This window comes from Pundamilia nyererei, unplaced genomic scaffold (assembly GCF_000239375.1).
Source record: "Pundamilia nyererei isolate P.nyererei 1_Seehausen unplaced genomic scaffold, PunNye1.0 scaffold00016, whole genome shotgun sequence".
Classification (NCBI taxonomy): Eukaryota; Metazoa; Chordata; class Actinopteri; order Cichliformes; family Cichlidae; genus Pundamilia; species Pundamilia nyererei.
This window is the reverse complement of record NW_005187417.1, coordinates 5,248,274-5,264,488: the sequence shown is the minus strand read 5'-3', so window position 1 is coordinate 5,264,488 and position 16,215 is coordinate 5,248,274. Positions and strand designations below refer to the sequence as shown.

Here is a 16,215-nt window from a genome sequence, read left to right as displayed (position 1 = left end):
GTGTGTGTGTGTGTGTGTGTGTGTGTGTGTGTGTGTGTGTGTGTGTGTGTGTGTGTGTGTGTGGCAGTGCAGCTCTCCAGGTGTGTGTATATAAACCTGCATGCTGACTTTAAATTTCCAACAGCCCTTTATCACAAAACACATTATGTCAAGAGCTTTTTATTAATCCATGGCTGGAAGAAAAACATGTAAAAAAAAGCCACAGTACTTTTTTCGGTGGTGTTTTGAATTAAGTGAATTACAGCCCTTTGAAAAGACGGAAAACACACAGACATGCGTCTTTTTCATTCTCACTTGAGGGTGGAGGTGCGGTTTCTCTTGCCTCGGCCGCAGTGAGTCTCTGTGTCTGCTCGGCACACAAACCATTTCCTGTGTCTGCTTGCCAAGCCAATCAGATGACAGAACCAGCACGGTTGCGTTTGAATGTGTTTTTAGACACGATAAAGTCTTCATTGATTTGTGCTGAGACTTTTTTTTTTTTTGATGTTCTGGCTTCCATTCATGGTGTAGCAAAAGAGTGACAGGCCAAATGTTATTTATTTATCTAGAAATGATCTGTGTATGTCAGTGAGCACTGCGTAAAGAAGACTTATCTTTGATAAGGAAACTGGAAGATGTCCTTGGACATTTCCATGCTGCTTTGTTGTACATAATGCAGACCCAAGGTCTTTCTGTTTTCCATCCTCACTGCTGAAGCAATTATTGATGATTAAACTCTCTCGGCTATGTTTTTGCTGGCATTGTACATTCGGAGTTATGAACTATTCAGTTGCTTACCAAGATGCACTTAATGTCGAACACTAAATTACAGACTCAGGCAAGCACAAGCAGCCATGAACAAGCACCAGATATGTATTTAGTTCACTACCGATGTAGAGCCGAGTGTGGACAATTATTCCACACTCACAAACGCAGCAAGAATTCAAGTGATTAATCAAAGGGGAAGATTCAGCACTGAAAACAGACTCAGGCTAGATGTTTGTTCACTAGTTGCAGGACTTGCAGTGCACAGTTTATTTATCACATTGAACCAAACTGTGAATGTGAACCAAAACAGCTGCTAAGCTTCACAGTCAAAACCCTATTAGCTTGCATTTTTCTTTCTTTCAAAGTGTGTTTTTGATCACATACTGACCTTGTAAAACAGCAGTAGTGACCGAAACCAGTTTTGTTACATGCAGCCGTTCAGGAGGAGCGCCAGCGAGCCAAGGAGAAAAATGAGAACGAGGTGGAGTCTACCAGCTGCGCCAACGAGGACATGCCCGTGGAGAAGATCCTGGAAGCCGAGGAAGCAGTAGAACCTAAAACCGAGACCTACATCGAGACCAACCTCGGTGTGCCATCAAACTCGGTGAGTTTTTTTGTGTAATGCAGATTCAGATTATATGATTTTTATGTTTATATTTACACTCATAGGAGCACACACAGTGATTTATCTAGACTTACTTTGGATGGTGGGTCAGTTTTTCCACCTATTTAGTTCCCTCCATTTGATACCGTGGTTACTGCTTTGAGTTCTTTTCTCGTTCTCAGTATTTTACTCACTTGACAGGATGATTATCTGTCAACTGTTTCATCTTGGCTGGCTTCACAGCTTCAGTCACGATCACCTGAAGACATTCAGTATTCCAATGGTGTTCTCAAGAAAACCAAACTCATCCAACTCATTCAAATGTCCAGACTGAATAATCTCTCAGTTTAACTGGTTTGGGTTCATCGCAACTTGAGGATGTGAACTTATTCAAATATTTCTCCTTCCTCACCGATTAAACCTTTATCATGCTTTCCATGTCTGTGAGTCTGCTCGGTTCCACTTGTGTCCAAGTGCCAGAAATTTGATCATCGGACGTGACTGTGAGGGTCCGTACGGACATCCGAGTGCCCGTCTATTTTTTGTGACCTGATGGACTTTTCTGCAGAGAATTTAGTTTACAGCTATGCATGTGCTCCAGTCGGTGGACTTCAAAGAAATATAACAAATATAACTACCGTACTCTACCGTTTCCAGCTATCTGCGTCCATGCCAGCAATGGAATATAATCAACGCATTATCCAAACTGAGCAGTAGCAGGAGGAAGGGTTTGTTGCAGTCTGGCTAAAGTGAGTGAGTTCATGAAAGATTGATGTGTCACAATCATATCAGAGTTTCTCTTGGTCCAAAGCCAACTTGTGTGTGTTAATGGACACCATAGGCTTGTTTTCTTTGAATAAGCGAGACCCATCCAGTCGTGCACTGTTTAATGATATAATACATTTTTCTAATTCATTTAAGTTAAAATAACTGGCAATTTTTATTGAAATTGTCACTTTAAGAATAACAATACTGTGAATGCTTTTCAGCATTCACACTAATTAGTGATATGCACCATTGTTATACCAGTGGTACTAGTCATACTAAACTATGAATTTCTGATTAGCTGGAAATTAGTTGTCAATAAAAATGCCTTAGCATTAAGCACAGGTTGATTCATTTCTAGATCTCCTCTACTGTTTAAATTATTGTCAAAATGTCTTTTTTATTGCATTTATTGCTTAACACTATTGTTTTCAACATCTTGACTGGAAGCTTGAAAAACACAACATCTGTGTTCTGACTTCTTTCTTTCTTTTGTCATTTTCTTAAATGTGAAAGCTTCCCAACAGCTTTCACTTAGGAGCTCCTAGGTATTGGACAGTAAATACAATGAATCTCAGTTAAAAGGCAATTTAAAATCTCTGCATATGCATGCTAAATACTAAATGTAGTGGTTTGCAGTTAGTATAAAAGAGCTGTTCACTTTTAGATTTATGGCTTATGAGTTATATTTTAGAAATTTATGCTTCAAAAGACTCACTGGAGCTGCTCCACCATTGTCCACAAGTTGTTTTAATTCTTTCCATGTGTGAGTGCTTCATGTATTTCAGTTCTGCAGTGAAGAGTGCCAAACGTATAAGTCAAGTCAGATTTGCCTGCATGTGGATATGCTTGCTGTAGTAATGTTTCACATCAACCATGTTTCAGATAAATTACACATTTTAGTTCCCTGTTTTTTAAAGCTTGCGGCTGTTTTTCTCATCTACCTGCTGCCTGATGGTAGACATGTTACTGAATATCAAATATAAATACCTTTGTTATCTCCTTCGGGGCTTTTTAGGTTACCACTTGTGGACTCAGGAACTAGCTTACCTGGTCTATTAGCTCCTTCACTCAGCTGTGTGTTTCCTCATATATGCCCCTTAGTATCAGCTGGGCACTGTGGGCCGTCTTTGACACAGTGGCGACTAGGAGTGATGAATAATGCAACAGGCAGACTGTTCCTGAAAGCATACCACAAAGCCTCAGCTTTCTCAGGAATTCTGCTGGGAAACATGGGAAACAGAGGAGCTGTGCAGAAGCCTACCAAAGGAGGCGGGGAGGGGGGAGAGATGGGAGAGTGAGACTGAATGAGGGAGGGAGAGAGAGGGGACTTCTTCTGGGATTCATCTGCTTCGGGGGAAGGAAATGTCTTGTGAAGTAAAGGTAGAAATGTGAAGGCTGTTATGTGAGTAAATGGGAGCTATTTTCGGGGGGCCAGATGGAAATGTAGGAGATGAGCGTTGGCATTATAGGGAGAGGAAGGAGGAGTAGGGATTCATGGGGGAGCGGCTAGCAGCTCAGACATACTAATGCACTGAGTGTTTGGGCTCTGCCACGCTGGGTCTCTCGATGCCCGCTGCCTGCCCAACACCAAGAGGAAGATTTCTAAGGGCCTCCACAACAGATTAGAAAACCGCAATGAAAGTGTTTAAAGGCTTGTTTTAAATGTATTCTTTGCCGACTCCTGAGCAAAATCATATTGGAAATCATATGAATATGCTGAAAATAGTTTTAAAACTTAAATGTAATGCATTACACCGATGAATGTATCAAAGGCAATTTGGGATTCAGTATTCTGCCCGAGGACACTTTGGTCATGTGAAGTGAAGGAGCTGGAGATCCAACCACTAACCTTTTTATTGGTAGTCGCCTTCCTTTACCTTCTAAGCTACAAACAGATATCTGCCTGTTAAATACACAAATATTCAGGGTCATCAAGGGTCAAGAGCTTTTTGGTTTCTTTTTGTTGTCTGTTTGTAGCCAAAGTTTAATCGATGCATGGAAATAAATAAAATAAATGTCTGCATTGAAAGCAAGACAGAGGAAAGGTATTTATCGAAATATAATCTCACGAATATTAGCTATTGTTAGTGATTTAAATATTTATCAGCTGAATCTTTCATAATGTTAGCTGTGTTTGCACTTAATGTTACCAAGCTACTGTAAGATATATGTGAATATATATATATAAAAGTGGTACAGGGCTTCTTCATGATGATGAAAGCAGCGGAAAACCTCACAAAGGTGAACTGGATTCCAGGCTATTGGTAGGAGATGCCCAGCAACAATTGGTGTCACTCAGTTTGTCCACCAACCAAGTATTGGTAGCCTGGGCTGTGGTGGGCATTTAAAATTCTTAGCCACTACTGTATATAAACCCTAAACCAGGACATTAAGTATAGCTGGATATGACGAGGAATAAAAAATGAAATATAATTTTGTTTTTTGATTTGAGTGAGCGGATCCTTTAATTGAAGTGAAGCCTGCAATGTTGGCAGAGGCTTGGCATGCATTCTGTCCTGACCACAAGGACTCCTCTGCTATCCAAATGCTGTTCCCCTGCCTCCCCCCTACCAGGTCTCCATTGAGAACCAGTGCTCCATGTTGTAATTAATCACATGACCTGGGTCATGAGTGTACACCATGAATAGGCCACCGCCACTGTCTAATGGTCGGGGTCTGGCCAAGCTGAATAAGGTGTGTTTATCTCATGCTGACCTAGAACAGGAGTTAAACAGTCGTTAGTAATATGCCTTTAGTCAGTGAGAGAAAGGTCTTCTTCTAAGTAGGAAGGGTTAGGGCAGAGGGGAAAATGTTATCATTCACTAATCCTTAGGGTTTACTTCCATTTTATACATCCCATTTTCTTTCTTTTTTGTGTTATTTCTTGCTGTTATTTCTACTATATTTGAATTACTTTATGGAGAATTTTAATAACAGGTCTTATCTTTCTGTTAACTGTAATTATGACATATGAAGAAAGGCTTTTTTTGTTGTTGTTTTTTTTTTAATCTAAAAAGTGGGACACTTGAGTAATTCATTTTTATCCTGATCTGTGTGAGTACCCAATTTTCTCTCTGTTGTCACTCTAGTACAGTGTGGTTCAAGCACAATAATGAAAGACTGAAGGGCAAATCTTTTGTCTCCCCATGAAAATTTCATAGGGAAGAATGCAAGTTGCTAATCGACCGCAGCAGTGGAAGGGTGTCTTGCTAGAAACACTTTGATTTGCCTGGATTGCAGACAGTTTTGTTTGTGGCAGACGTATAAACAAAAACAAAACAAAAAAAACAGTAAATGTCCGTTTATGACCTTACTCTCTGTGTCAGGTGGGTTTTTTGGTGTTCTTGCTGTTTTTCCTCCACATTTTTTGCCACTAATCTCCAAATTAAAAGAAAAAGTAGTCTTTCTACCTAACCTGTGAGATAATTTTTTTTATAACTGTAGAGGTTATCCTTTCATGGGTCAGGGGCTGATAACATCCCAAAGTCCACTCTTTGGCTTGAACAGTAAGTACAGTAGATGTAATGCTGTACTTAGATGAATTGTTTGAGGAAGTTGTAAGCCCCTCTCCTCGTCATCTTCACAGACGGTGACAAAGAAACCAGGTCAGTCTAAACACAGCTAAGATAGCCATGCAACATTCATAAGGTTTGCCATGTTTAACGAGAACCCTGGGACTTGTATTCTTATGGGGAGCGGTGGCTCAATTGTGGCGCACGCTGAAGCCCCCTGTGGTTTTTATTTGTTTTTTGGCGGGCTGTGCCCTTTGGAATGAATTAACCGGATCTGTTTATGTTTTGGGGAGGAAGCGCAGTTCACGAAAACTGTCTGAGCTGCGGCGTCCACATCTCCCACGGAGATCAGATGCTGAAATATTCATAAGGTGCCTGTTTTCTTTCTCTCCCTGAAGAAAAAAAAACAAGATGACTTACAGTTTTCAAAACAGTGTAGGCTTTGTGTCTGGTTTAAGTTTTTCAGATTTGAGCTGCGTATTTGTGATGCTCTGCAGTCAGTGTGTTAGTTTCACACCGCAGGGAGGGAATGTAGTGGAGAGGATGGGATAGTCTTTGCCCTGTGTTTTATAAAAGGAGAATGTGAGTGAAGAGATATTTTCTCCTTCATCTTGAGCTAATCTCCTCTGGAGAGCTGCAGTTGATGTCAGGATCCTCCTAGCTTTTAGCATCGATCTGTGGGATTTGGAGGAGAAGTTGGGGAGAAGTTGCTAACTGTTTTTGTCAGAGGGCGAGTTCATGTGGAGCTACTTAGAATTTAGGGATGCTGACTTGATTTAAAATTATGCACAAAAGCATGTTCACAAAGCCTTTGTTTACACACACGCATATCAAGAGTAGCATGTGTACTCTTGGGATGGCTGTGAATTACTTGTCAGAGAATGGCAGTATTGTTGTGGATTTTTTTAACCCAAAGCCCAGATGGAGTTACAGTTTACGGAGTTAGTCATGTATGCATTGCATTAGTATTCTACCGCTACTCCCCAAGGGTCAAAGAACAATACTTTTGAATCAAATGTGACAGGACAGTTAAGGAGAACAAGTCCTTGTCTTTGCAATTTTGCATTCATTGCATGCAGAAGTTGTCTTCTTCTATAAAGAACACACTTATCATTAGATATACATTAGCAGATAAGGATCAAATCTGGCTTTGTTTTCACCTCAACTTCAGTTTGTATGTTAAAAAAATAAGCTCTAAATAAAAGACATGCATTTATTTAGGCTCATACCATTATTTTGTTGACTAAAGCTAAAAAGGTGCACACATTCTTTTCCCTTTCATTTTTTTGGTGAGCGGGAAACGTTTGTTTTCAGGAATTACATTTTGTATGCTGCGTTGTCTATCAATGGACAAGTTTTTTTTGCTCTTGGTGCAGCTATGACAACTTCTATAAAAGCAATTTTGGCAGTTTGCCGGTCTGGAGCTTTCAGGTGCGTGTTAACACAATACCACAGTCTTCCCAGTGGGGAGCAGACGTCCCAGCAAAATCACCCCAAGGGCAGATGATGCACTGCACAAAGATCTCAGACAGGCCTCAGTTAGCGTGCTAAATGTTGAAGTTCATAACAAAAGACCGAACAAGTATGGCCTCTTCACTCTTCAAAGAACATGACAGAATGGCTTAGGTCCGTGAGGTTGCAACTGAACAAACCTCGAGACGAAAACCCCAAGCAATGCCATTTGGACAGAGTGTTTGGCCATAATGCACGGCATCACATTTGGTGAAAACCAAACACAACACCTCATACCAACTGTCAAGAAAAGAAGTGGAGGCATGATGATTTGACCTGGGGACCTTTCTGTCCTTGGGTCAACGATGAACTCACGATGAAATATGAGGCCATTTGTCTGACTGCTAGAGCTTCCGGTTATGTGACCAAAATTTGGTCGTATATAACTGGCCAGCAACAAGACCACAACAGATTGGCTGAAAAAAAAAATATTTCAATTGTTGCATTGGCCCACAAATCTGTGGAAATATCAACTCAACTGAAATATTGTGGTGGGACCTAAAGAGAGCTGTGCATAAACAAATGCTCTTAATGAACTGCAGCAACGTAGTGAAGAAAGGACCCAAATTCATCCACGATGATGTTGAGAGGTGTTACTTGAAGTCATTTCTGCCAAATGTGGTTATCAGCATAATTACACAATCATTATTAGAAGCATTACTGTGAGCACATTGGTTTAACATTTTACAAAGCTGTTCCTGGTGCTGTGATAAAGTCCTCTTTGAGCTCCTAACCACTTGCTCTGTAGTAAAGTGTCAGTGGAGCCTCTCGAGGGCCTCTTGAGCTCTACTAGCTGTCAGAGAGGCTGATTTGTGTTTTGGCTAAAAGGTCCCCAAAGAAAGAGTCAGCTCAGCGAAAGTTGTTTTTTCACTGACAGCTCTCTGCAGGTATTTCCTCCACAAGCTGAGACAGAATCACTGTTTGTTTTTTCACCGTACCTCTTTAGAAGATATTATTCACGGCGGGCACTCATGTTGGTGTCAGTGTGTGTGTGATTACGTAGTTATAGGTACTGTGCCATGAAAAAAGCCCCTTACTGATTTCTTATTTTTTTTGCACTTTTGTCACAGTTACATGTTTCAGATCATAACACAAATTTTAATATTAGACAAAGATATACTGAGTAAATACAAATGGAGTTTTAAAATCAATATTTTAAATTTACTAACCCTTTAAAACCTGAACCATGAAATAACTGCCAGAAATCTATAGAAAATCTCTCTATATAAATATATATAAAAAAATATTTGATATATCAAATTTAATTTGCATATGTATGAGTTTTAATTTGTATTACATTTGCTACATTAGCCATATTTTTGCAATTTAGTCATTAAAAATGTGTTAAAAAATGTGTTATGCCAATTATATTTTATAGGGTTAAAAAAGTCACGCTGATGATATAGAAGTCTCAAAAACTCACAAAAACACATGCATCAAATACGATACGCTTGGCTTTAAAAGGTTAAGGAAATCGAAACCTTCCTTGCACCATGTGAAAAAGTAATTGCCCCCTAAACCCTAATACCTGGTTGTACCACCATTGGTAGCAAGTGTGAGAAATATGCAAAAGAACTAAAAAATCAGGAAGGGTGGGGAAATAGCACTCATAGCACTGTAGCTCAATTATGCCCTAGCACAAGGCTCTCAGCCAAAAGACACAAAGCTAACATTTCAATCTTATTTAATTCACACTGTAGTTGATTTTTTGACTTATTTTAACCTGTTCTATCTTTGTCTCTCGTCCCCTGCAGCCCAACGACCCAGTGACAAATATCTGTCAAGCAGCTGACAAACAACTTTTTACCCTGGTTGAGTGGGCTAAAAGAATCCCCCACTTCTCTGAGCTGCCGCTGGACGACCAGGTCATCCTTCTACGAGCAGGTCTGTCGAGCTGACTTAAGTATTTTGCATAATCTAACCAGCAAACAATCTGCAGTGATTGGCAGTGATGATATATAATTAACAGGATATGGGTTGGAATCAATGGTCATTGTTATATGAATAAATTGAATCAAATTTGCTGGTTCAACAAACCACTGATTACTCAGTGTAAGATGTATTGTATTATGCCCACTGACTGTGTATTAAAAAGGCAAGTAATTGCTGCTGTTTAAAATAACAAGGGTTAAACAAAAATAAAAATAACAGAATCACAGGACATTGTTTTCATTGTTAAATAAGTCACATTTGTAGATACAACAGATGCCCATGAACATTAATAATATAGTCAGAAAAAAAGAGAACACTGGATACCTCTCGGTCATGTGACTGATGCAAGAGACAGACCCAGAGTCTCTTCATGCATCTGCTGTATGAGGAAAAGCAAGCATCACAGAAGCAGCGACGTAAAACGGAGAGTGAATCATCTGTCACTTCTGCTACAGTCACTAATGTCACATGCAGGAAGGTCTTTTGGGTTCTCCCAACACATTGCCCTTGTTGCTTGCTTGTCACTCTAAATTACACCATTATTTTCTAAATCCTCCTCCAGGAAAAAAAAATGCTATAACGCACCCATCCCTTACCCTAAAAAAACAAATAAAATAAATAAATCCTCCCATCATTCTTATCCTTTGCACATATAAAAAGATGGAGAGACTTCAGCAAAGCGGGGAGAGAGACATTATTCGGCAACGCTCGTCTCTGTTCTCAGGTTTTCTATAAATAACCGCTTTAGTTCTGCTGTATCACAGATAAAAGCATCCCGGCTCCGCTCATACCCAACTCAACTCTGGGGAGAAGAGGCGGGTGTTGCCAGGCAGAACAGTTAAAGGAGCCCTGTCACTCAAACGGCAGCGTCTTGTGTCTTCGGCGCTCCGTGTCGAGCCCCCTGCTTTGGCGCATCAAGCCTGTTGTCTTTATTGCGATGGCAGGCGCAGTTCATCCCGTTTACACGCTTGTCTCTTTAGAAAGCATGATTCAAATGTCTTAGTAATAACCTGATGCCTGTGCTTGAGAAAGCTGCATGCTTTTAGTGCGCAGCTTAATTGATTCATTGGAATTCCCTCCTTTGTTGTCAGTTTCATTTTGCTCGAATGCTGTGTGAACTTTTGTACTGGGGATTTCGGAGAGTGTGAGTGGTTTTATTTCTCATACTTTTTTCTCAGTCCCTCTCCTCATCTCTTTCTCAGGTTGGAACGAGCTCCTCATTGCATCATTTTCGCACCGCTCAATAGCGGTTAAAGACGGGATTCTGCTGGCAACGGGGCTGCACGTTCACCGCAACAGCGCCCACAGTGCCGGAGTGGGAGCCATCTTTGACAGGTTGCTAAATTTTCTTGGACTTAGTGACATCTAAATTCATGTAGAAACTGCACCAAAAACGTTTGTAAATAATATATTAGGTAGCACTTTCTAAAGGTGTGCTCGAGTAGCATGTAATGCAACCTGAAAGTAGTGCTTTGATAATATTGTGATTTATAAAGGTGGCCTATTTTTTAAGTTAATAAAAGTTAAAGAGTTAGAAAAGTATTAGTCTTACCGATACTCATATTTAGTATCAGCCGATATTTTGTTTAACATCAAGGGACACAAAACATTTGTTAAGTGTATTTATTTATTTATAAGTCCTTACTAAGATGTTGTAGAAATTTAAAAATAAACTTGTTTCATTGTTACAAAAACATTTGGATTAGTCCTTTATTCTCTGCCTAACTTTTGTCAGATCAGCTGATTTGGCGGTCTAAACATATTGCATTAGAGAAGTTGTAGAGTGCCCCCTGGTGGACAAACTATGCAGCATCAATCTCGTAACATGGTTAAAGTTAGTTCTCCTGTTTCTTCATATATTTTAAATTTTTTATTTATCGGCTGTTTAAAAATACTGATATCAATATAATGGCAAATGAGTAATATCAGCCAATAATATCGGCTCATCGGTGTATCAGTCTCTCTCCTGATAACACGTTAGCATTAGAAACTCAGACTAAAACTCAGAGCAAAGTCTTTGCCAGCTGTGAAATCCCATGAGGTTTTGATACAGCACAAATATTGCCAATGTGGAATAATAACTGTAACAATTCCAGTGTGTCTTTGTGAGCTGGATGTACACGCTGTTGTGTCGTACAGGCTCCCTTTAATTGGCACTTGGGCAATTTACATCTGTAGTTGTTTTTCTTGGCCTTAATTCATTAATTATACTGCATTTTGTGGCATATTTTCAGTTGCATCTGCAATGCAAAGCAGCACTCTTTCACAGCATTCTTCCATTATGATTTGTTCTTAACATCACTTCCCCCAAAATCCAAACAACGGATGTTGATCCAATTCAAGAGACAAGCTCCTTGCGTTCTGCTGTGCCAGACATTGGATTTTTGTTGTATATTTGTCTTTTAGTCCAACTTCAAGCTTTGTGCTGCAGGGACCAGCTGTGATAGGCAAACACAGACACATGATCAAGTGTTGATTTAGAGAGTGCCTAAATTGCTTTTGCTTTGCGTTTTATATTGGCAGAGTATGCATTTTAAATGTCATAATTGTGGGAAGACAAAATTCTGATCGAGATTAAAATTCTATTAAATGTCCACCCCTTGTAGAATATTTCATGTAACATTGAATCGAAACAATGAAATGTTACACAAAATGGGGAATGCCAAGCAGCACAGGCACAATTGATTGACTCCAATATATAAAATATTTACGCCTGTACACAACAGGGGTCACACAGAACCTCTCATATCTTATATAGACAATCCATGCACCATAGAGTCACAGCGCAGCTGGATGCAGGAACCACCCTTATGAAAGTTTGTCAAACGTATAAGAAAAATATATCTTACATTTTGTTTGTATTGGTTTGGGATTTTTTGTAAATATATATTTTTTAAACTACGTTACTCTTGAACAGTTCTGGTCATGGATTGTTATTATATTTTGAAAATTAAAAACTGCAAATGAAGCGCATGTTTCCTTGCACAGTTTTGGAGCCAGCAGAGAATTTGCAGCTGCACGTGCTGTCATCAGACTCAGTCAAGCCACAGTCAAACTTTGAGTACTTTCTTTGTGTCTCCCTTCTTGCGCCTCTGATCAGCAGCCTGTGCGCTCAGTCATCAGCGTTCACAGCCACAGGACATATTCCATCTCTTTATTAACTGTGGCAAGCATTAAGATGCAGAGAACTGATAATGTTTCTTTATCTGGTCCACTGTCTCTTCTCCATACAAATGAAGAGACTGATCAACTTAAACGCTTGAGTCCCTTTCCTCTCTCTCTCCCTCTCTGTCTTTTTTTAAGCTCTGTTGTTCCTCCTTAGAGCAAATTGAATTAGAATGAGCTAAGAGCCACAATTGACTTTACTATCTGGGCGCGAGGAGCAGAAAGAAACGGAGTGAGAGGGAAAATAAAGAGTGCCAGGGAGAGGGTGTGACCGAGTCAAAGTGGGGTGAGGAGTTCGAGCGACTCCACACGCCACCACTCCCACCCGTGATGTCACACACAGACAGTGGGAGCACTGGTGTTAGATTACAGCTTGTGTTTACTCTGCGGCTTTCGTTTTATGAAAACCATGTACTAAATATAATTACTTTGCAGGGCTGTAAACTTTTCCACTGATCTAACTGTGCCAGTGTGGGCCCAGAGTAAGCTTGTGTGCATGTTTTTTCAAATAGAGGCAAACTTGAAAGTGGTTAAAACCGTATTTGCAATGCACCAGTCAAGAATAATGTGTCATTTGCAAAAAAAAAAAAAAAAAATCCAGTTAAGTGTTATCTTTAATTTTCTGCCACTGGTTTAGTTTCATTTTACACAAATATTGTCTATTAGCCAAGAATTAAATATTCTTGACATAGTATTTTAACCTGAGTAGCATCTCTGACTGTCTCCTGTTGCTTTTGTGCAGAGTGCTGACAGAGCTGGTGTCAAAGATGAGGGACATGCAGATGGATAAGACAGAACTGGGGTGCCTTCGAGCTATTGTCCTTTTCAACCCAGGTAACCATTGTGTATATTATATAAAAGCTTTCATTTGCTGTTTGTACAATGCAAACTCTTGTTTCATTTTTCTCTTTTTTTTAGTTTCAACTTTCATTAAAAAATATATATATATATATTCAGTAATGTAAAATGACTAAAAATCTTTTAGAGAAATGGGTCATCAAACTAGTGCGCTGTGTAATTCTTCCTTCAGAGTAATTGTTGTATACTGGCTTTTTTTTTCTTTCTGAACATCAGCGTATTCCAGTGAAATGCAACTTTTATTAAAAGTATAAAGATCTTGTGCACTGTGGCGTGGTGCTGCTACTGTTTCTAGCTATAATCAGCCGACACAGACGTTGCAGGAATAGAATATGAGTCATTGAGGACTCGAAGCGTAACGCTTAGTCAACACAAACTCTTCAACTTTGATTATTAAACCTTATCCCACAGCAGGCTTAAAATAGAACATGACAAATGTGTCTTATTCTCATTGGCTCAGCTTTCATTTGGCTTTAATCAATTCCAGTGGGAACAACTTTTCACATTGGGGAAATGGTCTCAAAATGCTGCTAGACTTTTGTTAAAAGTAAATATAACGTATTTAGATTCAAGAACGCTGTTGCGTTGTGCATCACTTATGTCTCAGCTCTGGTATCTCAGCTTGTAATGGAAACTATCTCCTTGAGTTGACCTTGATTCTCTCAAGGCACCATTTTCACTTGAAATTGATGAATTCTCATTTATTTTGTAATTTGCCAACCTTGTGTAAATTTTACTACATTCCCCCGCAAAGGTCCAAAGAAAGAGTGCGCGCTTTAATTGAGGCCCGTGTCTTGCCAAGGCACTTCTGCTATGAGTGTGCTGTTCTGTATTTAAACCTTATCCAAATGGAATCTAAGTGGACTGAACTAACCCATGAATGTGACCCAGGTTTTTAGTGACTCAGTAAGGGAGGCTCCCTGAATCTCTCTGGGGCTCTGCGGATCTGCTCACCCTGGACACACTGATCCTCTGTGTTTCACATTTTGTTCAGGCCATACCCAGACCCACTGGCCCCTGTTCACTTTTCCGCCTGATTCCTTGTTAATTAGGGGTTTGCAAGACTACACTGACTGGAGAAAAAACATACGGTGGTGGGGGTGGGGGTGAAGGGACCAGATCACACACTGTGTGATCTGGTCCAGCCATTAACAACCAATGTACATTCATTGATTGTCAACTTCACAATGCTTTGTTCGTCAGAAATGTTAATCAAAGATGAGTCCAGTGAAGCTTAAATTGGTGCAGCTTGAGAATTGCGGTCTTAATTGGACTAGCCCAGAATGTGGAGATGCTTTTCCATATTGAGTTATGCTAGTTTTTCCACTGGGCAAAAGTGCAGATTTGAAAGCTTTTTCACGCCTACTTGTTTACTTCTTTGGGTTTTTTTTTCTTTTTATAGTGAAGAAGAATGTCCAGTTGTGTACAAATAACAGCAGCACAGCCTAGCCACGTGGTGTAGTGAATTCTTTTGTTCTTTCTGCCACTCTCCGCAGACTCTAAAGGTCTGTCCAACCCAGGCGAAGTAGAAGCTCTGAGAGAGAAAGTCTACGCGTCTTTAGAGGCCTACTGCAAACAGAAATACCCAGAGCAGCCTGGCAGGTAAGATCATAAACACCGAGCCCTTATTGTTACATTACCAGTTTGCGGTGCTGAGAAAATCAAGAGCACGAGTGTGTTTATTGTTGCAGCTGTTATTAATATTTAAAGTCTCAACCCAGACAGCCTCTCATGAGGTAGAAGTCAAAGAAAAAAGCTTGAAGTACATCCACACAAGAAACGTGTTTTATCAGTAGCTTTGAGTTCACCATGTTATCAGTTTTGACATAGACTGTATATCAAAAATTGATGTTGTGAATTGGTATATGAATCATTGACAGAGTTTGGATTTTTTTTAAACCAAATGTGACCGTATTAGTTGAGTTGATACAGTAGATGATGTTTTAACTTAGTAGTAGTAGTATATGCTTGATTTATGTGATACTAATTCTTTGTGTTTTTTTAATGGGATGGCAATTTTGGTCATCAAAAACAAGGGGGGTATAGATATTTACTACATTTGGTTGCAAACATGTTGGGCATGTTATCATGAGGGTATATGGGGACTGGTTAGCTTTTGGAATCTGCCTCAAGTGGTTGTGTCAGGAATTGCAGTTTCTGGCACATCTGTGGCTTTTTCTTAGCTATTTTCAGCTTGAAAGTTTGCTGAAACCCATCTACAGCTGCATAAAAAACTATTAAAATTATTATTGTGTGATAGTTTTGCACTGAAGTTTTGCCATTTGCTCAAAACAGGTTTTTCTTAGTCTTATATTTAATGTGAGGCCTGTGTGTGCAAGCATCATCAGTTCTCTTAAATCATAACTTGCAGCTGGATGGGTGAGCGCCTGCTTATGACAAAGTGCATATTTATGCCAAAACTAATGCCCCTGAAACTGCAAGCTTAGAAATTTCAGCTTTTCATCCTGTGCTAAATTCTTGTTTTGTGTTGTGACAGATTTGCTAAGCTGTTGCTGCGATTGCCTGCACTGCGCTCCATCGGTCTTAAGTGTCTAGAGCACTTGTTCTTCTTCAAGCTCATCGGCGACACGCCCATTGACACCTTCCTTATGGAGATGCTAGAAGCCCCACATCAAATGACATAATAGAGGTGAGGGGTTGAACCCTCTTTACCTCCACCCAACCCTCCTCATCAGCCTTGGATCACGAGGGGGGCCTTTTTCCTTCTTTTTTTTAAAAAATAAAAAATGAAAAATCTCCAGCAAGGGACAAATCACAAGACAGCCTTGGATGGAGAACCTCCCCCTTCCTCCCTCTTTTTCTCCTCCTCCGTCCCTTCTACCCCCTCGCCTCGCTTAGATGTTTTCAAACAATGAATCCGTCACGCCCATGGGTCTGTTTTATACCTTGTAAAAAATATAAATACGAATAAGAAATGTTATATAAGAAAACCACGCAGCAAGACGAGTGACAACGGTGGACTGAAATGAGGACGGACAGAGGACAAAAGAAACATATTGAGCCATTGTTTTCATCATCACTTTTCCTACACCTTGACAAGAAAAAGCTGAGATGATCAGGTTTTAACACATAAAGACAGAATTGCTCTTGCATATA

General features: G+C 39.9%; 1 protein-coding gene across 4 annotated transcripts in view; it reads left to right on the top strand.

Moving 5' to 3' along the window:
* LOC102210873 (retinoic acid receptor RXR-alpha-A) overlaps positions 1-16,200 on the top strand; it is a 78,901-nt gene extending 62,701 nt beyond the window's left edge. For 2 of the 4 annotated variants that reach the window (XM_005725636.1, XM_013908901.1), the window contains exons 5-10: positions 1,182-1,351; positions 8,898-9,027; positions 10,278-10,410; positions 12,983-13,074; positions 14,595-14,700; positions 15,596-16,200. In XM_005725636.1, the coding sequence (XP_005725693.1) occupies positions 1,182-1,351; positions 8,898-9,027; positions 10,278-10,410; positions 12,983-13,074; positions 14,595-14,700; positions 15,596-15,743 (779 nt within the window). In that variant the 3' untranslated portion in view covers positions 15,744-16,200. Of the gene's footprint in view, positions 1-1,166; positions 1,352-8,897; positions 9,028-10,277; positions 10,411-12,982; positions 13,075-14,594; positions 14,701-15,595 lie in introns of all 4 variants that reach the window. The other 2 variants (XM_013908900.1, XM_013908899.1) reach the window with 1 other exon arrangement.
* The last annotated feature ends 15 nt before the right edge of the window (positions 16,201-16,215 follow it).